This window comes from Mycosarcoma maydis, chromosome 21, assembly GCF_000328475.2.
Source record: "Mycosarcoma maydis chromosome 21, whole genome shotgun sequence".
NCBI classification, from domain to species: domain Eukaryota; kingdom Fungi; phylum Basidiomycota; class Ustilaginomycetes; order Ustilaginales; genus Mycosarcoma; species Mycosarcoma maydis.
Window position 1 is genome coordinate 1 of NC_026498.1, and position 23,495 is coordinate 23,495.

A 23,495-nucleotide genomic window follows, 5' to 3' on the forward strand; every position below is an offset into this window, starting at 1 on the left:
GGGGGAGTGAAGATACATGGTCGACCAAGACCATTTCGGCATAGTCCCTGCGCGATCAAACGGAAATTGCGTGCGATTACCCAGGGTTACTCAACCGAAATTAATCGGGGTTACTCAACCGCGATTAACCGGGGTTACTCAACTAAACGTGAGCAGAGATGAGATAGCCCTCGCCCACTCTGCAAGAGCCTACCACCGAAAGGCACACAAGCCACGTCCCGCACAGAGCGAAGACGGGAAGGAAAGAGGAGATGGATGTCCCGAGTCGCAGGACGAGCAGTTCATAAAGATATAAATATGCTCACTTTGTATGTAGTCTCGAGTCCAGAAAATCCAAGCGATCTTTTCACCATTTTCTTCCCTTCATCAAAACTGCCGAGAACCATCACGGGTTTTTCCCCCTAATTATTCTCAAGTGATTTTTCCGAAGTCTTTCTCGAAAGTTCGCGTACCCTAACATTTCTGGAATGTTGCAGAATTCGACTTCTGAAACATGAGCTTTCGCAACTTCCGCAACAGTTAGCCGGCGGAGTTCACGATTCTTGATGGTTGACTAATAAAGATTTAAAAACAAGACTAAGTTATCGAGATTTGGTGACTGTCTTGTCGCTACCGACGTCTGGGAAGAGCGCCGACCGTGCATCCAACACAGCTGCTGTTAGTTAACCTCGCCACTGTACCAATACAGCGTCTCCCAAGCGGTTTTGCATGAGCACGCACCCTGTTGCGTTAGCAGAATCCCTTTCCCTTGGTCTCGCTTAGATTTGTGCTTGGTGATTGGCCTCCTTTTCCTCTGATCAGGAAGCCTCGCTGTTCCACCCCTGGATGACATGGAGCCGAGCTTGCATCCTCCTACGCTGCTCTTCACATGTTGCTGATCTCGTCCTCGCCACCATCATCTCCACCATCATCGTTGCACTAGGCACGCTCATCGCTTATTTTGATCGCCATGCAGTCGCTCGTGGAACACTACAAGCACAAGGCCGATACACGCGAGGACAAGCGTCGATTGAACTCATTACAGACATCGTCAGCAACCGCTCTATCCTCCTCTCCTGTTTTGGCGCTGCAGGAGGATGACCCACTCGTCAATCAGCATGAGGAACAGCTGCGCGACGACGCAAATCAAGCTTTTCAAAGCCTTCCCAACTACTTCCCGGACCCCCCTGCTGTCCTCCCTCCTCCTCTGCAGAAGGCCGTCTTCATACCTCAGCGAAGGCTTGGTGACCGCCTACGCGGATTCCAGCTCCTCTATGCCCCCGACCTTGAAAGAAGCGGCATATCTGAGCAGATTTTCATCACCTTTCTCAACGTACTCAATGTCGCGATTGGCTTCGACAACAAGATCAAGATCTTCAACTTTGCCGTCGACGTTGGAACGATTGCATGTAGCTCTTGGGAGCTACTTGTAGCCACAATTGGGACGCAGGCGCTCACTACGACAGCAGCCCATGTCAAGAGCCGCGCTAAGAGTGAAGCATACGTCGCTCACGCCAACGAGAGGCTCTTCCATCCACGTGGTCTTCATGCTCAAATCGTGCCGGTCTTGAGTGTCTATCCATCCTTTCCTCTGCCACAAGATCAAGACCGACAGTCCGAGTCTACGGCTGAAATGCACAGCAGCTTTCAATTCTCACTGGGATCTCCCAACGTCCTCCCGGAAAGCCACCCGAAGGCCAAGGGCGGCCTTTTCAATCTTAACAAGAGGCCAATCGAGTACGACCCCTTCGACTATGGTCCCGGCTATGTGAGGATCTCTCCTCACGATTACGCTCCCCTTCGACCCTCCCAATTCAGAGAGCCCGCCAACTCTCTCGTTGATAAAGTGGCTGAGAAAGTCGAAAACTACAACGTGTGGCAAGACCGACTTCCAGCCAAGAAATATGCTCGCAAACAGAAGCGACGCCAAGAGACCATTGACAAGATTCGCAGTCAGGAAGGTGAAGCTGGCGTCCTTCGTTTTCTACAGAAAGAGGAGCAGGAGCATCAGCAAGAGCTCAATAAAGACAAAAACACCTTTAACCGGTTCTTGGATCGCAATAAGGTCATTCTCATTGTCACTAACCTTGACGATGAAGCACGAGCAAAGATGCAATGCACTCTTGCAAGTGCTCGTCGCTGAAGTGCCATCCGCTCGGGATTGAGTCATTTGTGATTGTCACTTTATCTCCTTTCCCAATGCATCCACATCATTTCTTTCTCTTTGTGATAAAGTTGACATCTACCGCGTGTGTGTCTATAACATGTTTGAGAAACTTCTTCAGCCAGTCGTTTCGCAATGTCTTTGGCCAACTCCTCCTTATCTTTCTATAGGCTGTCATGGTCCGAAGAAGTCTGAAGAGGCAGGCTGCGAGCTTCGCGACTTTCTTTCAACGCTTCCCGGACCGACATCGAAGTTGAAGATACAAGTTATATTGCTCCCAACCGATCAAGGGCCCAGGACTAAGCACGGCGATCCCCGACCAAATTCAAACGACATTCGTGATTAGTGCACAATTAGTCACGAGTGGAAGCTGGGATCCCAACCTTCGCGGTTTCATTCCATACACGAGAATCCGCTCACAAGCATGCCTGTCATACGCCCCTAGCAACCAGACAAGGTATTTATATACTCGTGTACTCGTCGCACTCATGACTCGTGACTTCCTCGTAGAAATACCGTGTTCCTCGCTTCTGTCTCATACTTTCACTCACATACTCACGACTGGCTTTTCCAAATTCCACTAATGAAACTCAGAATTGGCGAACACGATGTCAAGATCCAACCCCCTGCGACTTGCGATGCTGCTGTGACTATCTGGCGCTAAGGATACATGGAGCATCTAGGGTACCGAAACAAACTTGGTAGCGGCTCAGGCACAGCTTTCTTACTTGAATGTGTCTGGTAAACTTGAATCGTGAATTGATGCAAAAGAAACGTGTCTAGCCCTCACCCGAATAGCGTCGGCCACTCCAGTGAGAATCAATCGAAGCGCTCGTCGGTAATCAGCTCGACATCGTACGCCGGATTCCCCTTGAGTATCTCTAACGGCTTGTTGGATGATGCAACGAAAGACCTTGCCTGACTTGTCATGGAATCGGGACCGCTAACATATACCTTGATCGAACCGAAGCTCACTGCTTGCGAGAAGTCCGAAAAAGCTGTCTGAAGGTTGGGTCGAGTGTAGCCCGAGATGAGTTTGGCAAGGGAGGGGTGTACCTGCACCGCATCCGCATCCGCAACGTCGTCAGTTTCCTTGTGAGATAAAGACGAGCTGGGCTCTGCTACAGACGAAGTTGAGTCCCGTTTGCCCTCGTGCCCCGATTCTAGGCTCGGAGAATTTGAAGCAGGATCTCTAGACCCAGTGATGAAGATGCGGATCGAAAGCCTAGGTGCGAGCTTGATCATGGCCAAGAGCTCGTCCTGAACCCACAAGATGTCCCGGGTGCGTTTAACGGCCCAGATGAGCTGAACTTGATCGTCAGTGTTGCATACGTTTTGAGAAAGCGCCGTAAGGACAGGGAGCGTAAACGTGATGCCAGTGCCACCCGAGATGCAGAGCACATTTGTTGGACTAGTCTGTCTCGTGGACATGATGTCGATTCCGTAGGGACCAGTAAGAATGACACCTGTCGATTTTACCTTTGGATCCTTGGAAAGGAGCGTACGAGCAAGCTTCTTTGTGTCGCCGCTCTTTGCTCGGATCAGGTACGAATGCCTCACACTTCCACCATCGGCGACCGGAAAGCTGAGGGGAGTGAAAGGATGCGACTGCCAGATGCTTGTGTCAGTGAAGGTGAGGAAGAAGTGTTGACCCACTTTCCAAGGACGACCAGAGTGGGGGTGCTCAAAGTCAAGCCTAACCACATGGCCATGCTCAGTGTCAGAGAAGACTTGGAAAGTGCTGTGGATGATTCTGAATCCGACTGAGCCATCTGAAAGTACGCCGTAGTGAATGCAAGCGGTCCTGAGCAGACGAAGCGCACGATCGGCTCCCCAAAGGAGCAGAGAGGGCAGAAGGAAAACCTTGAGTTGTTCCCAGTGTCCCCAGCAAGCTCCGATGAAGACCATGGCGAGGACGTAGTGAGCCTTGCGGAAGAACTCGTAACCAAAGATTCGGCGGCACCATGGTGTGGAAAGGATCCAAAGAGCAAGGAGAGCCGTCATGGCTACGATGCCCCAAATTAGGTAAGTCTCCTGAATGAGTTGGAGTGCTTTGGCGGGCTGTGGCTGGTAAAGACGAATCTCGATGATACACCACCCGATGGTGTGGATAGCCGATTGAGCAAAGATAATGTGCCCGACCCATCGATGAAGAAAATTAAAGTGATGATATGGCAAGCCGGTGAGGACCGAAAGGAGTGATTCACGACTAGCGAGGAGGATAGACAAGGGGGTTAGGGCGAATGCCAGTACTCCGACGCGGTCAGAGAAAGGACCCAACGAGGAACGAATAGTACTCTTTTGGCTGTTCTTGGTGGGAACAGACCAAGAGCGGTAAGCCATGCCAACGAAGGAAAAGATGATCATGTAGATGGTGATGATGGCGAGAACGACCACCTGGGCTCGAGTGACGCGGTTGAAGAAGTAGGTCCCTCTGCAATTCGGAAGCAAGTATGATCTGCGAGTGGCCGTGGCTGCCTTTGACCATCTTTCCAGAGTCGACATCGGCCTGGTACTGGAAACTACCCAAGACTCCTTGTTCTTGACCACGCACGCCTTTCGAGGTTGGACGATGGGGTTCTGGGAGCGGCGGGACCAGGTGACAACGGCGCATACAAAGAGCAACGCAAAGATGAGGAGCCAAAAGACAGCGGCGTATGTCATGCCTCGATCATGTGCCGAGTAGACGATATCGAGGTAGGCGCAAGTGGCAGCACCACTCGTACACGGAAGAGCTCGGTCGGCATAACCCCAATGCGGTTCCAATACATCTGCTGCCGAAAAGTTCTGAGTGTGACGCGCAACAAATGTCGATACGCTTGACCAGCCTGTCTCGGGTGACATTCTGGCTTGCGAGAATGAGGGTAAATGGGTTGTCTGAATAGATGGGAAGTGGGGAACAGAAACTCATCTGGTTACCAACCTGCTGCGTTCTTATTCTTTTTTTCATAACTATTTCGTGATTGCCCATCAAATCGGAGCATTGGTGGCGAGGTATCTTTAAGAACTTGTCTCGATTTAAGGATGAAATGCAAAGATACTCACGACTGTCATAAGTAGTACAGCCTGACTCTCGGCTCAGTACTTGGTGTGTGCCTGATTCGAAGCCACAAAAGTGTGATACAGTGATTGCTATTGGCTTGCTGGCCACACACGCAAAGCGGTTTTGCGCATTGTTCGAAGACCAAGACGGAGCAAAGTTTCGGTGAGCGAGTGTACAGCCCACTCACGACTGCTGGAAGCACTTTCTAAAAAGAACACGTAAAGGTTGGCGATTCTTCCCCGCACGAAGAAGTAGAAAACCCTCCGAGCGCCAAGAAGATTAGCAACGGCTCCTTTTTTTCGGGGCGTTTTGTAGAAACGTAAATTGGAAAAATGCTCCGAATCACGAATCGAACAAGGGGCTCGGCTTCTTATGAGCAAGAAAAGCACAGCTTAACTTAGCAGCATCGTGTGTCTGCGTTTCTAACTGACCCACGACTGACATGTGGCAACCAAGTTCGCAGAAGATTGTGATTCACGATTGATGAACTAAAAGTGCGGTTCCAGGAACCGCAGACCGTCAGGCCCACTAAAAAATCGCCGTTGATACTTACTTGGTCGATCTGGCGAGCCAATCTGTAGCAGCTCACCCGGTCGCTCCCACACGTTTGTCTCTTGACACCATTCTGATCACTACCGCACCCTCGTCGCTTGCAACATCCTGACCAGGGCATCCAAGCAAGATGAACCATTCAAGTATGAGCATGGGCGATATGGGCGATGGGATGGGATCGGCTTCCTGCAAGATTTCAATGCTGTGGAACTGGTATACCATCGATGCTTGTAAGTAGCATCTGAGATCATAGAATCCCCATTCAAACGCAAACGTTGGCCGATACTGATGAACAACAATCACGAATGTCGGAATTTGGCTTGTGCTTGCTCCGCTCAGGCTTCCTCTCCTCTTCGTGGCACGTGACCACCAAGGGGACTTTTGCAGTCTCCTGCATTGGTGTAATGCTCATGGTGGTCTGTCTCGAAGCACTCCGACGGCTTTCGGTCGAACTTGACAAGTCGCTTTCGAGACAATTGGTGCAACGATATCGCCTCCTTCAAGATCCGAGAAAGGACAGCAGTGCGAACGATGCGGCGACACTCGAATCGATCAGCTCGCCTCGCGAGATCCTGCTTAGAATCACGCCGCTTCAACAACTCGTTCGCGCCGTGCTGCATGCCGTCACTTTTGGCCTGGCATACCTCATCATGCTTCTCGCCATGTACTTCAATGGCTACATTATCATTTCCATCATCCTTGGTGCGGGTATCGGCAAATTTTTCTGCGATTGGAAGTCGGCCGCATTTGCCATCAACCTCGCTTCACCCGATCATCACTCGGTCACAGGCTTGGATCAATCTACACTGGCTCAGAGGAAGCTCGCTTCTCTACAAAAGGAAGATGCCGAAGCCCAAGCTGGATCCTCGCACACTGTCTGCTGCGAGTGATGCCCTCGAGTCTACAGCTCACATATCCAGCTCGTCTGTCCGCCTTCCTACATGTTGCCCGTATTCAGGCTGCCCCTTCTAGCCCAAGAGCCACGGTTGCACTGACACCAGACGCTAGCCAAGCTCGGTTTCCACCTGGACTTTGCTCACCTTCGGGGTTCGGACCTGGTGTCTTCATTGGTCCAAAGTGATACAGTACGACAAATATGGGATATCAGTATCAATCAGCCTCTTTGTGCTCGGGGCCAGCGTGTTCCTCAGTTCTGCATCCCGCCGTGTATCCATCTTGAACACTGCAGTGTGTGTTGATTCGGCAGTCTATGTGCCGAAGAGACCAGCGTTTCCTTCTGTCGTGGTCACCTGTGCTGATCAAATGGGACTCTTCCGAGTGACGATTGCAGCTTGCGCACTGGGGTACTTATTATGTTGGATTCTTTAGAAGCTCGACCCACACTGACTTGCTGGACTGTTGAACAGTCTGCCAGAACATGAAGAGCACGAGCAGACATTTGTTTTGCCGACGTATATAATCTTCACGTGCCGTGTCTTCCGCCTAGAGAATGCAAGGTTCGTGATTGATGCTCAAACCGGATCTCGCGAGTCGGTGTCGCAGTCGCACGTCGGATTCGTGAGATGGATTGAATCACGAATGACTTCGTCAGGTGCCCTAAAGTGAAGGTCTGGCAGCATCTGGAACAATACAGGGTCATGGGATGAAGCACACTGTCATTCATCTTACTGCTCGTACTTGTCTACCAGAGTTTGCTCAACTCAATGTGCTCGTCAACAACGGGTCAGCATAGAAGAGCCTCGTCCATGGCATGACACGGAAGGATGGTTGGGAATGGGCGTTGCACAAGTTGGCTTCGACACTTTCGTAGCTTTTTGCCGGAGAAGTGATGGCGCAATCATCGCGGCGGGTATCGTTGGCCCAATTTATCCATCGTGGGCGAACTAATCCTGTCTGTCGTCCAGTGTGACCATCCACAATGCTGCAAGTGTGTATGTGCTCGAGCTCGGCTTGAGGACCAAAATGATCTTAGCGATCTGGAACAAACATTCGTTCTCGGCTGCTCATCGCTCGCAGTGCAGAACACTGATTTGAGAGGTAAGACGACTGCCATCACTGTGTCACGAATGTTCGACCCATCGAGACTTTTTTGACGTGCGCCTCGCCGCACTGGACCGAGTCGGATCTTTTTTCCGAGCGGCATTTAATTCTCCGCTCGTTGCCGCTTCTAGGCGTGTATCGTCGCTTACTTCCGGTTAACTGCTCATGAGGTCATGTGCAAAACCGCGCGGTCTCTGCATTTTGGTACGACACAGACATCCAATCACAGACCATCAACTCCACAACAATTCATCGACAAGCGAATCTCAAAGCTATGGACAAAATTTTTGTACGGGGCTCCGAAACTTTGTTAACCCTTGTGCGATGTGATTGGTGACGGCAAGATAGCGCAGCATGCCGAGTCGATCCAAATGCTGCATCCTTTCCTGCGCAGAGCAACGAAGCTGAGGGGGCAGCAAGGACTACGTGGTTGACTGTTCTCGCTCGACAAACGCCGAACAGCTCGTGTTCGACCAAGCGAATCCGGGGTCGCTTGACGGAGGGAATAGTGTCGATATGGTTCGAGGCTTTCCTTCTCCTCCCGCTTCCTCATCGTACCACCTTTTTGTTAGCAAACAACTTTGGTCATGTCAGCCGAAATCAACAAAGCGACTCACAAGTCAGAGCATACGTCGATTGCCGATGTGGATCTCGAAGATGCGGACGCAACTTCCACTCATCACGGATCGCTATCGCCAGAACCAGAACCAGAACCAGCTGGGAAAGAAGGCGTCATCTATATCGATTGGGCGAGCAATGATCCAGAACATCCTCAAAATTGGACACGCATCAAGAAATGGCGATGTGCACTCACAGTCATGACTTTTTCGTTCGCTAGTGCCTGCATGAGCGCTGGCTATGGGCAGGCTTACTCAGGAGTCAACCGGGACTTTGGCGGAGTCAATTATGTGGCGTATCAATCTGGTATAACCGTCTACCTGATCGGTATCGCTTTCGCGCCCATGCTGTTGGCTCCCGTCTCGGAGAGATTCGGTAGATACCCGGTCATGATGGTTGCAGCTTTCCTCAATCTCGTCCTCTTCCTTGGACAAGCACTTGCACGGAATCTGGAAACGATCGTTGTCACTCGATTCTTGCAAGGCTGTTTTGGATCTGTGGGCAACTCCATGTCAGGCGGCTATTTTGCCGATATGTTTGATGCCGAACAACGAGGGCATGTGCTGTGTCTGTATGCTCTGTGCTTGTTCGCGGCTCAGAGTTTCAGTCCGGTGTATGCAAGCTGGGTGGCGATCAAGATCAGCTGGAGGTGGATTTTCTGGATCCAGGCATCGGTGTGTCTGTTTTCTTTTATCTGCTTTGCGCTCTTTTTGCGTGAACCTCGTCCATCGGTCCTCCTCTCCAAGCGCGCTAAGAAGCTCACTGCGGAGACAGGAATCGAGCATCGTGCACGTTTAGCCGGTCAAGGCGCTTATGCGCAAGTCTCGCTGAAGGAGTCTCTGCTGCGACCCATCAGCTACCTTGTCACAGAGCCGATCATCATCTTCTATTCTCTTTGGATCGGCTTTGCATGGGCTTGCTCGTACTTGCTTCTCAGCGCCATCCCGATCGTTTTTGGAGCATATGGCTGGAATAATGGGCAGAAGAACCTCCCACAGCTCTGTACTTTTATCGGCTGCTTCTTGTCGTTCTGGTTCAACCGATGGTTTCAAGAGAGGTTCTACAGGAGAGACGCACGCAAAGCTATTGCAGCTGGTCGAAACAAGCCTGATCCTGAGAGTCGCTTGTACGCTTGCATGGTGGGAGCATTTGCCTTTCCCATTGGTGGCTTCATCTTTGCCTGGACGGGGCGTTCGAACCTGCCCTGGATCGCACCATGCATCGGCTTGGTCATCATCAACTTTGGCATCTTTGCCATCTACCTCTCGGCATACACGTACCTCGCCGACGCCTACGAGACGTACGCCTCGTCGGCACTTGCCGCACAGTCGTGCTTCAGGAACACACTAGCTGCTTTTTTCCCGCTATTCTCAAAGACCATGTACGAGAAAATGGGTGCGCAGTATGCCTCGACGCTCGTGGCTGTCATCGGATTGGTGCTGGGCATCCTGCCCTTCGTGCTCATGTGGAGAGGCAGAGAGATTCGATCACGCAGCCCAGCCCAGATGGCGCTGGCTGCGGCCGAGGAAGAGCGTTCAACGGACTGAGATGTCAAGCGGGCTGAAACGTAGGAGCGCAAGGCACCAAGCCATGTAAATAACTGTTTAGCGAACTGGACGCTGTTGGACAAGCGGGCATTGATTAATTTCTCAAGTCTGCATAGAAACCAAACCCAGCCTGGCTTTCCTTCCTACACGTGTCTTGACTCGCTGAGTGTGTTTGACAGGATCATGAAAAAGGCTAAGCAGAGACGGTCGGAGTTTGTCCAGAGTAGGGCCAGACTCCGCCGCCTAGCAGTGGCTCAGTGGTTTCAAGCTCCAAGTGGAAGGACGTGGGCGATGTGTCTTCACGCACCGAGACAATCAAACATCAACTCAGGAGGGCTTTTCGCCATGTGAAGCTGTGTGCCGATCCATTCTTGCTTCATGAACGGCCCAATGCCAGCCCATCTGACAGATGCTTTGTCAATATCTGAACTGGAAGGGAACGAACGCTTTTTTGTACGCAGCGTGCCAAGCCTTGGCATGGCATCAATACCAGAGCAGAAGCCGGGAGTCCTCTTGGCGCGCATTTGCCGTGTTCGCAAAGCTGAGCATGCACTCACCACTCACGACTGTTATTGGCTCGACCAGCAACGGTCAGTGAGCCATGCCGAACCAAATTCGGATTCGGTCCAAAATCTTTATCAAAGGCAAGACACCTTTAGCTGTCCCGGATCTCGAGCTTGAACTAAGGCTGTGGGTGTGCCAGACAATCTTGAAGGCAGCTTGCTGCCGATAGTCGTGATTCACGATGGCAGGTCTACCTCGGCAGTGGCTTCGTGATTCGTGATTGATTCCGGTGCGAAATTGGAGGCCATGATTGGAAAAAGAGAGACCTGGGCATGGCCGATCGTTTTGGCTGGTGACCTTGGTTGCGCCAAGATTCGTGATGGACGGCTGGTTGCCGTCACGTATACTGTCAAGCCTGGATGTCCTCTCGCACGAGATACTTCGCAGGTGACATCTGAGGTAACCTCACCTTAGCCCGTGCACGTAACTCGCAGGCTAGTCATCAGCTAGCCTGCTCTCCATGCTCCTATGATGTAATTCATCATCATCGTTATCTGCAGTGGTGACTATTTGATAATCTTGAATACCAGGCTCAGTCATGAGTGGTTCGCCGCCAAGCGACCTGCCTTGGAAAGCGGGCGAAAGAGTATATTTCAAGACCGCAGCCATCACGAATCGTGTATCACAAGTTGTGAACCTTGCGAGTCACTCGTGACTCGTGACTGTAGCCGCGCAAGAGAAGCTCGGCTGTCTGTGCCTGAAGCAGGGGTTCGAGGGTCTCTCACGATTTGCTGATAGTTTTCGTCCCTTCCATACAGACAGCATGACGACAGCAACCGGTAGAAAGAATGCGGCAATCACGAATCACGAATCCATGCGTGATGCAGGGCATGGCACAGCTTCCTTGCTCGCCTGTCGCGTTCCCTAGCTAGACACCCATCCTCCATCATCCACGGTCAAAATCAGACGTGCGGCGGACATCGTACGCTGCTTGGGTCCATACTTCTGCCTTCTGCAGCATTGGCGATCTGGCATCCTCGATAGTCATCCTTCCATTTGCACAGCAACAACCAGCCTTCTTTGCCCGAAATCCGCACTCGCAGAACTCGACTGCGACACATCGACGCACAGCCAGCACGAGCTGCTGCGCTCTGAGTATGCTTGCATGGCACGAACCGCCAGGGCTCCTGCGCCCGTCACGCCGAACCCGCTAAAGACCGTCCACACATATCCAAGCAAAAATGGCACTGCGTCAATCAAGTAAGTGGGTTGCATCGATCACATCGATCAGCAACATGTCTCCAAATCGCCCTGGCTGATCCTTGCGGCATTTGCCTTTACATCGACCACAGCATCTTCTCTTACCCCCAGCGCGTTCCCACCTTCATGGGTGGTAGTCAAGAGCGAGGTTGGGGTTCTTTGGCAGGTACGGTCGAGATACGCATCAATGAGCCGGCAGGTGATCGTATCTCGGCAATTAAGCTCGCGCTTACCGCTACACAGGTGACCACGATTCCGAAAACAGCCTCGGTTGACGCTCCCTCCGCCCTCGATCGCATGGCTATCCATTCTGAAGAGACCAAGACCAAACAAGTGACGCTTCTTGAGCTGGAGCAAATCCTCTTCGAGCCAATCAAGACCGATTCGGACCGAGATGCAAATCTGTTGCTTCAAGGCAAGCACGTCTACCCATTCAGCATTCACCTCCCGCTCTTAGGCAATAAAGAAAAGAAAAATCCGCCTCTCCTTCCTCCATCGTGTGTCATCGAGCCGCTCGTGCACGCTCCCAACGATGCCAAGCTGCGCTCAACCTCAGCATCCACGGGGCTATTTGGGAGGAACAAAGGGAGCGGCAAGGAGCAGGCTCTTCCTGCCTGGTCCACAGTCAAGTACCAGCTCAAGCTGACCGTCCAGAGACCCGGTCTGCTCAAAAGAAACGTGCGCAGCTACGCTCCCTTTGTATACTTGCCTTCGCCACCATCTTCAGCAGCGTCGCTGCTACTTCATAGGCGCGCTCTAGGCGCTCGAATGGCAGCGATCGTTCTGCAACGGCAGGGCGATGGATGCCAACCTATTGAGACGCCCCAAGACTGGCGTCAAAGCCGGCTCTCCTTTCTTTTGTCACCCAACGGCCCACAGAAGCTCGAACTCGAAAAGAAAGCGGGCTTTCTGTCCACCATCTTCAGAGGCGCCAAAAAGCAAGAGGTCATCAACTGGCACGAAGCTTGGACCTTTTCGATGCCCATGAGCGGCCGTTTGTCTTTTCCACTTCGCTCCGCAATCCCTTTTATCATTCGTTGCACTACCAACAAGCCTATCGACCTGAGCCTAACCTTGCCGCTAGTCGTCAGGCTGTACCGTAGGGTACGACTTCTGACCGGCAAAAAGCAAAAGACCATCGCAATGCAACAGCAACCTGTGGCCGATGCTGTGCTCCGTCATTCGGTCGAATCTCGCGGCGTCCATCGCATCAATGGTGTCATCTCCTTGCCGCCAAACTGCGTTCCCACGTTTGAGATGCCCAACCTATCACTCGACTACTTTGTCGCTGTCATGCGCGTGCTCGATGGCGTTGTTCTGCACAAGAGCCGTCAACCTTGCCTGTCCTCCACCCGTTGAGCCAAAGGCTGCCTACGGCCCGTATCCTTCTGGTCTTGCCTGGAGGAGTGCGCGGCAAGCAGCCCTCAATTTGCACCTCTCATCATCAGAAAAAGAGTCGGCCCCCCTTGCACCGCACGCGTCATGCCCATCAAAGGGCTTGTCGATACCGTTGCGTCCCTCACGCCAACGGCCGAGTTTCAGTAGTCTTGCAAGTTCCAGCTCTAGCAGTGTTGCCGCTACAAGCAGACGAGCCTCGATGGCTCCATCTCAGCGGTCTCACCGCAGTGGCTCGACAGGATCCGCACACCATGCTTCTGGCGCGAGCTCAGTGGGTCACGCCACGCAAGACACGGCAGCTGCTGCTGCCTCTGCTCCGCCATTGGCGCCGAAGGGTCTACCTGGTATGGCCAAGCCGCCTCCAGCGACCTCTGCAGGTACATCTGGCCTCATTGCTCACGCACCGTATTCGAGCAACCTGGATCGTGTTGATGAGCAGAGCAGAACTGCCTCGATTCGATCAACCCCCACCTCTTCCTCCTTGCAGCAGGCTGCCAATGCTGAAGCAACGAATGTCGTCCATAGCGCGAGCAATACAGCGTCGATCGCTAGTAGCACACGACGACGAGACAGGTACTCATCCGGAGGAGCAGTTCGCGTCGTTCAAGCGCGTTCTGCTACAAGTTCGATGGATCACGATCCTCGTCAAGACACCAATCGCTATGTACACACTCATGAAAAAGCCGCGCCGACCGAATCAGTGGATATGTTGTCCATGTCGACGTCCGGCAGCTCGGAGGCTAGGAACAGCCGTCGTGGACTCTTCGTTACAAATGCAGACGATCTGCCTAGAATTCCGGCAAAGGCGTCGTCGTCCGCACGTGAACAAGCGAATGCGCTTGTTGGAGGATCCTCCTCCTCTGCTAAAGCACGACGAGACCAACGCGCTAGTAGGAATCGTCGCACCAGTCCTTGCAGTCGATCGGACGCACAGTCCACCAGCCTCGGCACTTCTCCAAATGCCACCTCGCCACCTTCATCTACATCGCCCACCACACCTGCCCATCCCACCCCTCCATCTCAACAACCACCAGCTGCTGCTGCACACACGTCTCCATCCCGCCCCGCATCCGTCGCTGCTCCAAGCCCGTCGCAACAAGCCACCGTACTCGATCCAACCACGCTTCTCACCAACGAAGATCTTTTGTACGCCGAGGACATGGAACTCGACCTACCACCAAGCTACTTCGAAGCCGTCTATGGCGCCGAAGAGGAAGATGACGACGGGTAATGTGAAGGCCTGCGCACCTCCTACACACTAGGATAATCCTGCAAACTACAAAATTTTCTACCCTTCACCCGCGCGCAGCGCAGAAACACCCCTTTCAAACTCTAGCGACAGACAACACAAGCCGACCTTGAGAAAAAGAGTCACAAATCAGAGGTATTGTACACATCTCGAAAGCTGCTCGGAGCGAACAGCATCACCGATTATAACAAAGTGTCCAAACAAACACGAAAACCATAAATTATCTCTACAAGACGTAGCCAAAAATGTTGAGATCATCACCAACTACAGTCTCTTCGCCCAGATTACTGCTGAGCCGCCGGTGCAGAAGCCAACTGCGGGGCCAATAGCGTTGAAATGTGCTTGTAGAAGTCGACGTGGCTGGCATTGGGGCCGTTGGCGTAAACGAAGCTGGCGGCGACCTTGGCAGCAAATGCCGAGCGCGCGTACGCCTCGGGAATGCGCTCGATGAGCTTAGCAAGACCCACCTTCTTGATGAGCGTAGGAGGGAAGACTTGGCCAAGCACGGCGGAACGCAGCTGCTCATTGGAGAAGAGATCGGTAGCCTCGAGCTCCTCGGAGAGCTTGTTGAGTGTGGTGCTCAATTCGGTCGAGATGGTCGAGCGCGGCTTGCCCGTCTCAATGTTCTCGCGCCAGATCGCCTCGAACTCGGCGCGAGCATTGCGACCGATGATGGTCTGAATGTCGCGAACGTAGGAAAGGTAGAAATTGGTGGGTTTGCCATCCTTGAACAGCATCGACTCGACATATTCGGCATCCTCGAGCGAGAGACCGCAGAGCACTTCAAGCGATGACGAGGTGACACCGCCCTTGTTGGCCGAGGCGTCTGGGTAGAGGATGACGCCGCGCTTCTCGAGCTCGAGTCGGGCTTGCCTGGTGATGAAGAGGTTGGCGCCCTCGACGATGTACTTGAAGTGAGGCTTTCCATCCTGATCAAAGAGCTGGTTGACGTTGGAAATGTTGATGGCTTCGGGACGACCACCGCATGGAACAAACAGATCAGCCTTGAATCGGAGGTGAGCCGAGTTTCGGAAGGCCACGCCGTCTGGGATCACCTCGCCCGTGGGGAGTTTGATATCGTTCTGCTCGACCAAAACGCGGTAACCGTTTGCGCTGAGCTTGGAAGCGTCAAACTCCGAGATCATCTTGCGCGCTTTGGCAAGGCGCACCAACTCCTGTCTGTTAAGACCAACGGGATCGTAAATGACACCGCTGCCATCGATGATAGCTACCGTCTTGTCGACCGACAAAAGGATCTCGTTCGAGCCAAGGTCGCCGTCGGGACCACCAGTCTGAACCTTGGTGACCTCCTGTTCCTTAAGACCAAGCATTCTGTAGATGCCGATGATGTACTGACGCACCGACAGTGAAGTCATCCCCCAGACGTCGTGCGGGACGCCACCAAGAGTGGCAGCAGTTTTGCCCGTGGTGAAGGACTTCCACCAAGGAGCGCCACGAGCGCGAGCGTGCTCGGCAGCAAAGTCCATGAGGTCGGCAGTGCCCTCGTCCGGGCCGAGGAAGAGGATCTCCTCTTTGCCGAGGAGGTCCACAATCTCCTCCTTGACGCCAGGGGTTTGACCCTTGATGAGCAAGTCGAGGATGGCGTCGACGTACTTTTCAAAGGCGAGCTTTGGATTGGCGTCGAGCGTGGGTAGGATGGTACCCTTAGCACCGCCTTCTGGGATCTCTTTGTTCTTGAGATGCTGTGTCGATGCCAGTGCGTAGTTTTCGTCAAACAAAGTACGCTGATTGATCGAGTAGTTTTCGCGATTCCTCGAGCGGACGATACGAATACCGCCTCGGGCAACGTCACGAAAACGGACGTGGAAGCCACGGAACTCAGCGCCGACGACAAATATGATACCATACGGCTTGACGGGGTACTCAACCTCGGGGAGGAAGCCGGGGTCGAGACGGAAGGAAAGCGCGACCTTGGTAGGGGTGTAAAAGTTAGTCTTGAGGACGGCCTTGTTGAAGAAGAGGAAAGCCTCGAGAACCTGGCGCTCGTGCGAGTTGTTGGCAGCCTTGCGGATGCGGTCGTACATCTGGTTGTCATCGAGCACTTCTTCCTTGACGAGGCGCTGGTACGAGAGCGTGGGAACGAGCTCCTGGTCGTCAGCACCGCCAGGGTAGTGAATGTTGGCAAAGTGGACATAGAGGAGGCGGATAAGAGTGGGGTGGTTCTCGATGACTTCTTGAATCGACTGTCGAGTGAAAGTCTCTTCACGGAAGCGGAGCTTGATCTCATTGAGGATGGCGGCTTGCTGCGAGTCGTTCTCGTTAAGCACGTTTCGCAACGCCTGATAGGCCTGCCCGAGCCGGTTACAGAAGTGCTGGGCAAAGAGCCAGCCTACGTAGGCATAAGTGGCCTCCTGGACAGCATGTGTGTTCTCTGCGAGAGCTGGCTGGAAGAAGGGGTTGTCCGGCAGGACATAGATGAGCGAAGCCTCCTTCATCACCTGATGGATTGAGTGCTCGATGGGAGGGCTGTTGGAGGCCGGTAGCGGGTTGAGGTAGATCGAGATGATGGTCACGTTGTTGGAGAACTGCTCGACGTACTTGCGCGAGGAAAAGAGGCCGTAAAAGTGATAGAGATCCGAGAGGGCGCTGAAGAAGCTGTTGGTGGTGCCCATGCGGTAGCCAATGACGATTCTGCGCTCTCGGCTGCCCTCGACCTCAAACATTTCGATGACGGGGCCTTGTCGGCGGAGAACCTCGTCCATGATGCTCTGGTAGATGTCGAGCGTGTTGTCGCTCGCCTTGGTGAGGAAGGTCTTGTCCGAGACGGCGCGAATATCGGCGTAGCTGGGCGAGTCGGGCGCAGGACGAGGCTCGACAAAGTTGCACTTTGCCAAGAAGTAGCATCGAAGCTGCTGTTGAGATTGGGCCGAGACAGAGCCAGCGGAGCGGTAGGTCTCCAGACGGTAAGCCTTGTCGACAGACGACTTGTCCAGGTAGTTTGCATCAATGCGACGTTCCCACTGAGGACCATCGGCTTGCGACTTGCCGGCCTGGGACGAGTGGATGAAGACGGCGCCATTTTCGGACTCTTTCTCGAGGTCAATCTCGAGGCTGTTGGAGTGCTTGGTGTAGGCCATGATCTTGGCGCCAAAAAGAGCGAGGATGTGGTCTGCAACCGTCTCTACGTTCTCAAGAGCAAAGTAGGTATCATCGATACCAAGATTCCTACAAGCATTGGCAAGCCAAAGTGAAAATCGAGTACGGAAAATGGTGAGCCAATCTGAACAACTGCGCGAGCAGATTTGCGAGAAACAATACTTACTGGTAGAACCAGTCAACTTCGGCGTTGACGAGATGAGGGGGAATGAATCCCTTGTTGGAGAGGAGCTTCTTGACCTGGGCAGCCTGGTCAGCTTTGCCCTCAAAAACGGTGTCGGTGTATCCAGCATTATTAGCGATAATGTGATCGATGGGGGTGTGTGAACCACTCCTGGAGGTAGAGCTGTTGACGCTCAAGAGGGCCGACTTGATCTTGGAGACATCGTCCAAGGACGAAGTCTGGGAACGAGAGGTTTGGTCTATGGAGGGAGCCATTGTGTCAGAATGGAGCTGAGCAAGTTTGCTCGCAACGAGGCAGATCTCGAAACGGTGCAGACCAAATCAGGCAGTGGAATCGGGCCGAGTCTCTCAGCACCGATGGGAAAGAGGTGGGAAGGAATGAATCGGTCTGAGCGTATCAACGCAAGATGGAATGACGGATGAGAGTGTGTTGGAGACGAGAGAGTGTGTCGGCGGTCGGAAGAGCCGACGGTATATATAAGCCCCTGATTTGGCCAAGTGTGCCTCTGCTGGAATGTGCTCAGTTGGTGAGGGTTGACTGCGATTGTGGGACCAACACTCGCACAGCCCGGAGCATTGGCCGATCTACCGTTTCTGGCGCTCATCCAGGTGGGGACGGATGTGCCGCTCAAGCTTCGGTGAGAGGCCGAACTGTGTTGCTGTTCGTGGCTGCCGTCACGCCAAACCAACTCAAGCTGCACTGCTATCTCTTTGCTGTAAGTCGCGAGTGCCCTTTCGTAAGACGTGCAAAGGGGTGTGACTTGACAAAGAGTTAAGGGCTACCCGCTATGTGCCAAAGAGAGTCAGCGGCACAAGGCAACAGGCAACAGGCAACAAGCAGCAGCATCATCTGACACCGTGTGCCACTCGCCGCCCCGTGCTCTTCGGAATGAGTTCAACACTCAGTGAATTAGTTCACCTTGCAGTAAATTTTGGTGTTGGATGTCTGCCCTCCACCCACGTAACCGTTGGCTTTTTCGGTTTTTACTTTATTAAATTGAAATTTGAAGTAATCAGCCATCGTTTGCGCCCAGAATTGCTGGCCCCTGCCCCAGTTTTTGCGCGTCTGCTACCTACAGTCTCGAGTGTTCTACGCAACTTCCCCTTCCCAGGACAGCTTACTGACATGTTCTTGGTGGACGTATTGGGTATCGCATCGCATTCGCCACGCTCAAGCAGGATAAGAAGGACGAGCCTCGTGCAAAGAAAGCTGGCCAGTTGAGTCGTCTTACACCGTTACGTCTGAAAGGATGCGCTATACTGATGCCGATTCGGCGCTTGAGCGTTATGCTGTGCTTGCTGTTTCATAAGCACCACCTCGATCCTTTCCAAACATGTGATTATTATTTTAAATAAAAATCTTTTACATTTTTCCGCCGAGTGGACACGAGACCCTACATCAGCCAATTCACGATTCGCTCTGCAAAATAAGCACGGCTTTGTTTTTTAATCATGCTTTATTTTTTATCGCCCCTCAAGACTTTAGAGAAGCTGATTCGCGCTCCCTTTCTCCGGTTGGTAGACTGGACCCTGTCACAGTTATGTGAGTGCCAGAATGACTAAGACCGTTAAATGCGATACATTGTGTGGCCATGCTCGACATCAGCTGTTCACCCGATCCGCGAGCCCGATGATAGCGTCGGGCAGGGGAGGGAACGAGGATCATGGGCGATGCTCCTCAAGCAAGGGTGACTCATTACCCTGAGCCCAGAAGCTGTTTTGTCAGATCCGGAGGCGCTTATGATCCTGTCGCCGAACTGTTTGGAAAGCACAAGCGGAGCAGCAGCAAGTGGGCATGGAGGTGTGAGTTTGAATCGAAGTTCAAGCTATTCACCAAGTCACACACTATCAAAGATAATGACGAAAGGAAAGCTGCGCCGAGTCGACGTGGTGTCATGTGTTCTGAAACTACCATTGAGCTATCGCAATACCAATGTTCTTCCTGATTGGCTGGCTGATCGGTATGGAGCGAGATTTGCCGCCAGAAGCGCACTCGTGACTGTGTTTTGCGAGGCAGTTTCGTCGTAGCAGATCACGAATCGTACCATCGTCAGCCCTCTCATATCACTCCTCTTAGACTTCGAGGCGTCGTCAACCATGTTCTTTGCGTGACATGCCAAGGCAAATGAACCAATCACGAATAAGCTGAAATGGTTTTGGTGAGAACCAAGTCGAGTGTAGAGCTATTTATTATTGTGAAGTCTTGTGACCGCGCTTTCTAACCAGATGCCCAGTTTGCTCTTTGCCTAGGGCTATCCGGCCAAATCGCGCATCTACGCACGAACTCAGACAAAAACAAACAACAGGGTAAAACAACAACAACAACAACAACAAAAACACGAAATAGTTAACTAATTCAGTTTCGAAAGTATCGACGAATCAGGGGCTAAAGCTCTCGCACGTCAAATTAACAGCCAAGTTGCTCATCCACAATCACGAATCTCTGGACAGCAGCCACAGAAGCGGCAGAGGCTGCAGAAGTTGTACGAGTCATCCTAGAGCAACCTGGCACGACGTTGGCGATTTTGACGCCTTGTACGATCATCCTGACTTATTGCAGAACGTGCTTTAATGGTTTTTCGCCCTCTTATGCCAAGCTTGGCCCGAATCGTGATTGCAGAATAACTGGATCGAGCTGCTTGTGGTGAACACTGCCTTATCGGGGAATAACATGTCCCACGTCCACGTTGGACGCATGTTCACGATGCACAGCACCGTGGTACACGCACAAGCGTCTTCGTGTTAGCTCTTCGCTGTGTCCATTTGCTCTTCAGACCCATGACCTATTCCGATTAGAGGCGATAACATTTGATTCGATTCTGTTGAGACGGTCCTTTTACTCAGGTAGCAGTTTCCTTGTGAGCCCCAAATACGGTATGAGGAGGAGCTAGCACTGCACGAGGCTGGAGGGCTCAGCCTGCAATGTGATGTGTCGGTGATTTTTTTTCTAGCTCGAGAAGAACTTTCGAGTCGAGTCGGACAAAATTTGCCGGACGGATGTGAGTCGCTGCGTTCCCATGCACGATCCGTCTGGGGTAAATCTACGGTGTTCGATGTCGCCGCACAGTCACAAATCGGGAAGTGGAGCTTCCCGATCATCTCTCAGACGTACTCGCATTCGCCTGTTCGAGAGTTGTCCATCGGCTTTCGGCGAAGAAGCCACTCCTCCTGGACATCAGCACGTCAGCACGGAGAAGTGCCGACTTTCTTCTGTTGGTCTTGCTTCCAGCTCACGCTCGCGACCGATCTCGTACTATTCATGTTCCTGGTAAGTCTACCTAAGTCAGATCTGTTGCCAAAGCCGTATGTGCACTAAACTGTGTGATAACATGAACGCTTCCTTTGCCTTAACCAAGCGCATGCGTTTGCTGAGTCGAGTCTGTTCATGTGGACACAGACTACAGCAACCTCGGAGAAGTCTGAGAAAAGATGACAGTTGTCGTTTCTCCATGGTCTTGCTATGAGTAATCCTTCCACGCAGTCTTTGAGCAGCCAGTATCATCGCAACGTCGCACAAAAGAGGTTTAACTTATGGCATTGCTGCAATTTTGTGGTTGCCTTTCTCGTGTACTTTAATTGAACTATTTTTCTAATTCTCCTTTAACTTACGCAACGTATCATCTCTGTTGGTGCTACCAGGTTACCTGACGCAGCTTCGACAGCAAAGGGGGAACACATCTAACACAAGCACGAGTTTGCTGAGCAAAAGCCTGATCGAGATGGGAACGGCCTTTCTGGCATGTTCAGATCAGATAGGACTGCGAGAGATCTACGGAATCGATATAGTCTAATGATGTTTCTTGATCACGATCGCGGCGACTAGGCCTTGACTCTAGCTTTGTTCACGGCACTTTGACTCAAGTTGAGTTGGAGCAACGGTGCACCACTGTAGTTATTGAATAACACCGCAACACGCTCTGGTTAGTCGCCGCAACGCGGTCACTGCAGCAGGGCCTCGGCTCGTTGACAATCTTGGATCTGCGCAGTGTGGCTTTTTACAACGAGAAAGGATTGACAGCCGAATTGACGAGCAGCACCATTCCTGGTCGCCTAGACAACTGTTACGCCAGTCAAGATAGACGGGCGGCTTGTAGCTATCGAGCAACGCGGGGCTGAATATTCAAGCCTTTTCTCGCGGGTTGGCCAGGTAGGGTCCGGCAAGACACCCAAGAACCTGGAGTAGAACCCACCGAAGCTACTGTAACTTGATGCAACATCACAGCGGAAAGCGCCTTCGTATATGCAGGCAGGCCTGATGCAACGACGATCCTGCAGATGCGCAAGCTCAGCATTGAACTCTACTGCCCAACTCAGCCGTGTTCGCACGAAACGGTATGCTTTGACTCGGTACTAATCACGAATGAAAACTGTCTCGGCCTCTTGTTGTTGTTCGAGATCATAGTCGTGGGCATTTCAATCCTGAATTCTGTAAGCGAGGCGTGGAGCGAGGCAGCATAAGTTACATGATAAGTTAGTATGGGTTTTTCACGTTTACGACCGTGCAAGCACACGACTCGAGTCTACTTTACGCCGTGGAAAGGGCGTCAACTCTGCACGCACCTCCGTAGCCGTCCTCCAGTGGCCAGCTCTGCTCTGCTCTTAGCGAGTCTTGACATTTTCGCCCCTTTTGCCGAGTCAACCAAGTCTCTCAACACTTGCTTGCAGAACCTTACGGCTCGCCAGCATCCTTGTCGGCCCGCCAGTAATGTCGACCGCAACCTTATCATCCTCTCACCATCTTGGCTGGCCCAGATCTCCGCCACCTTCTTTGCATCTCGACTACATCTACTCATAAGTAGTTCCTGATGCGCCTTGTCGGAACAACACATACGCTCGTCAACATCGCAGCCTGACACGACACTTTTCTGATTGCTGGTCAAACAGACTCTCCGGTATCAGCATATACTCAGCCTAATCTCATCCTACAGCAAGAGCTCAAGCTCAGTCTCGACCTCGGTTGCCTGCCAAACATGAAAATTTCGCAACGGATGATGCAAGTGCGCGTGGATCGTCGCCAAGTCAATCCCACAGCCTTTTCCGGAGTGACAGATCAGATTTCCAACATCGGCTCATCCGCTGGCAAAAAAGCTGCAAATGCCACCTCTGGCTTGTCTCGCGGACAGACGTCGATGGTGATCGTACTGGTCATTGTCGCGGTTGTCTTGGCGGTTGCGGCCGTGTTCTGGATCTGCTCGTGCTCGAGACGCCGAAAGCGCGCCAGAGAGATGCAAGGAAACTCGCAACGACTCGGCCAGATTTCATCATCAACCACTATTGCTGACGAAGCTGCCTTTGTACCGACAAGAAATAGCGTCATTCCTGGTGTTGGCCGTCAGGACCGCACTTCTCGCCAGCTGGGTGCATACAATGACGGCTGGGGTGAGAGCAGGGTTGCACTCAACTCGAGCTTTGTCGCTTCATCCAACGAAAGATATGGTTGGAACCGCAGCCAACATAAATCCAGTCACCTTCCAATGCCGCAGACACCTCAGCAGTCGTATCGCTTCTAAGGAGACCGTCGGCCGAGTGAGTCCTGTTTCTCACCATGTAGATTCAATTAAAGCTGTATTCTAGATCACTCTTCGTTAACTTGTGCCGTTTCTGAGAGCTCTTTCCGGGTGTGACACACTTGACATCAGGACGTTTTCCCGGGCGTTTCACATATCACACCCAGTCCTGCACTTCGAAAGGATCCGTGATAGCGCGTGCATAGGAACAGAACAGCAATCGTTAGAGCAAGTGTACAGAAGCAACGCAATCTGAGCTGATGCATTACGAAGCAGCTACGTTGATCAACAGGATACAGCGTACAGCGCTGTCACTCGTGTGTGTGTCTAGGCCGCATATACCTTGGGTGCATGAATGGTTTGTACCGGATGG

At 52.5% G+C, this 23,495-nt stretch overlaps 8 protein-coding genes across 8 annotated transcripts; 6 read left to right on the top strand and 2 right to left on the bottom strand.

Annotated features, from left to right (window-relative positions):
- Nucleotides 1–949: 949 nt before the first annotated feature.
- On the top strand, nucleotides 950–2,122 carry UMAG_05978 (uncharacterized protein; the record flags this gene model as incomplete). Its single annotated transcript, XM_011394060.1, has 1 exon — nucleotides 950–2,122. One exon carries the CDS (start codon nucleotides 950–952, stop codon nucleotides 2,120–2,122), a length of 1,173 nt encoding a protein of 390 aa, XP_011392362.1.
- Nucleotides 2,123–2,962: 840 nt separating this feature from the next.
- UMAG_05979 (uncharacterized protein) lies at nucleotides 2,963–4,987 on the bottom strand (the record flags this gene model as incomplete). The annotated part of the gene is made up of 1 exon (XM_011394061.1): nucleotides 2,963–4,987. One exon carries the CDS (start codon nucleotides 4,985–4,987, stop codon nucleotides 2,963–2,965), a length of 2,025 nt encoding a protein of 674 aa, XP_011392363.1.
- An 881-nt stretch (nucleotides 4,988–5,868) lies between these two features.
- On the top strand, nucleotides 5,869–6,628 carry UMAG_11588 (uncharacterized protein; the record flags this gene model as incomplete). The annotated part of the gene is made up of 2 exons (XM_011394194.1): nucleotides 5,869–5,968; nucleotides 6,078–6,628. 2 exons carry the CDS (start codon nucleotides 5,869–5,871, stop codon nucleotides 6,626–6,628), a joined length of 651 nt encoding a protein of 216 aa, XP_011392496.1.
- A 1,698-nt stretch (nucleotides 6,629–8,326) lies between these two features.
- UMAG_05981 (uncharacterized protein) lies at nucleotides 8,327–9,904 on the top strand (the record flags this gene model as incomplete). The annotated part of the gene is made up of 1 exon (XM_011394062.1): nucleotides 8,327–9,904. The coding sequence occupies one exon, from the start codon at nucleotides 8,327–8,329 to the stop codon at nucleotides 9,902–9,904; it is 1,578 nt and encodes a 525-aa protein (XP_011392364.1).
- A 1,669-nt stretch (nucleotides 9,905–11,573) lies between these two features.
- On the top strand, nucleotides 11,574–13,027 carry UMAG_05982 (uncharacterized protein; the record flags this gene model as incomplete). Its single annotated transcript, XM_011394063.1, has 2 exons — nucleotides 11,574–11,668; nucleotides 11,761–13,027. 2 exons carry the CDS (start codon nucleotides 11,574–11,576, stop codon nucleotides 13,025–13,027), a joined length of 1,362 nt encoding a protein of 453 aa, XP_011392365.1.
- Nucleotides 13,028–13,265: 238 nt separating this feature from the next.
- On the top strand, nucleotides 13,266–14,297 carry UMAG_05983 (uncharacterized protein; the record flags this gene model as incomplete). The annotated part of the gene is made up of 1 exon (XM_011394064.1): nucleotides 13,266–14,297. The coding sequence occupies one exon, from the start codon at nucleotides 13,266–13,268 to the stop codon at nucleotides 14,295–14,297; it is 1,032 nt and encodes a 343-aa protein (XP_011392366.1).
- Nucleotides 14,298–14,599: 302 nt separating this feature from the next.
- UMAG_05984 (putative glutamate dehydrogenase, NAD(+)-specific) lies at nucleotides 14,600–17,870 on the bottom strand (the record flags this gene model as incomplete). Its single annotated transcript, XM_011394065.1, has 2 exons — nucleotides 14,600–17,501; nucleotides 17,599–17,870. The coding sequence occupies 2 exons, from the start codon at nucleotides 17,868–17,870 to the stop codon at nucleotides 14,600–14,602; spliced, it is 3,174 nt and encodes a 1,057-aa protein (XP_011392367.1).
- A 4,715-nt stretch (nucleotides 17,871–22,585) lies between these two features.
- UMAG_05985 (uncharacterized protein) lies at nucleotides 22,586–23,125 on the top strand (the record flags this gene model as incomplete). The annotated part of the gene is made up of 1 exon (XM_011394066.1): nucleotides 22,586–23,125. One exon carries the CDS (start codon nucleotides 22,586–22,588, stop codon nucleotides 23,123–23,125), a length of 540 nt encoding a protein of 179 aa, XP_011392368.1.
- Nucleotides 23,126–23,495: the final 370 nt, after the last annotated feature.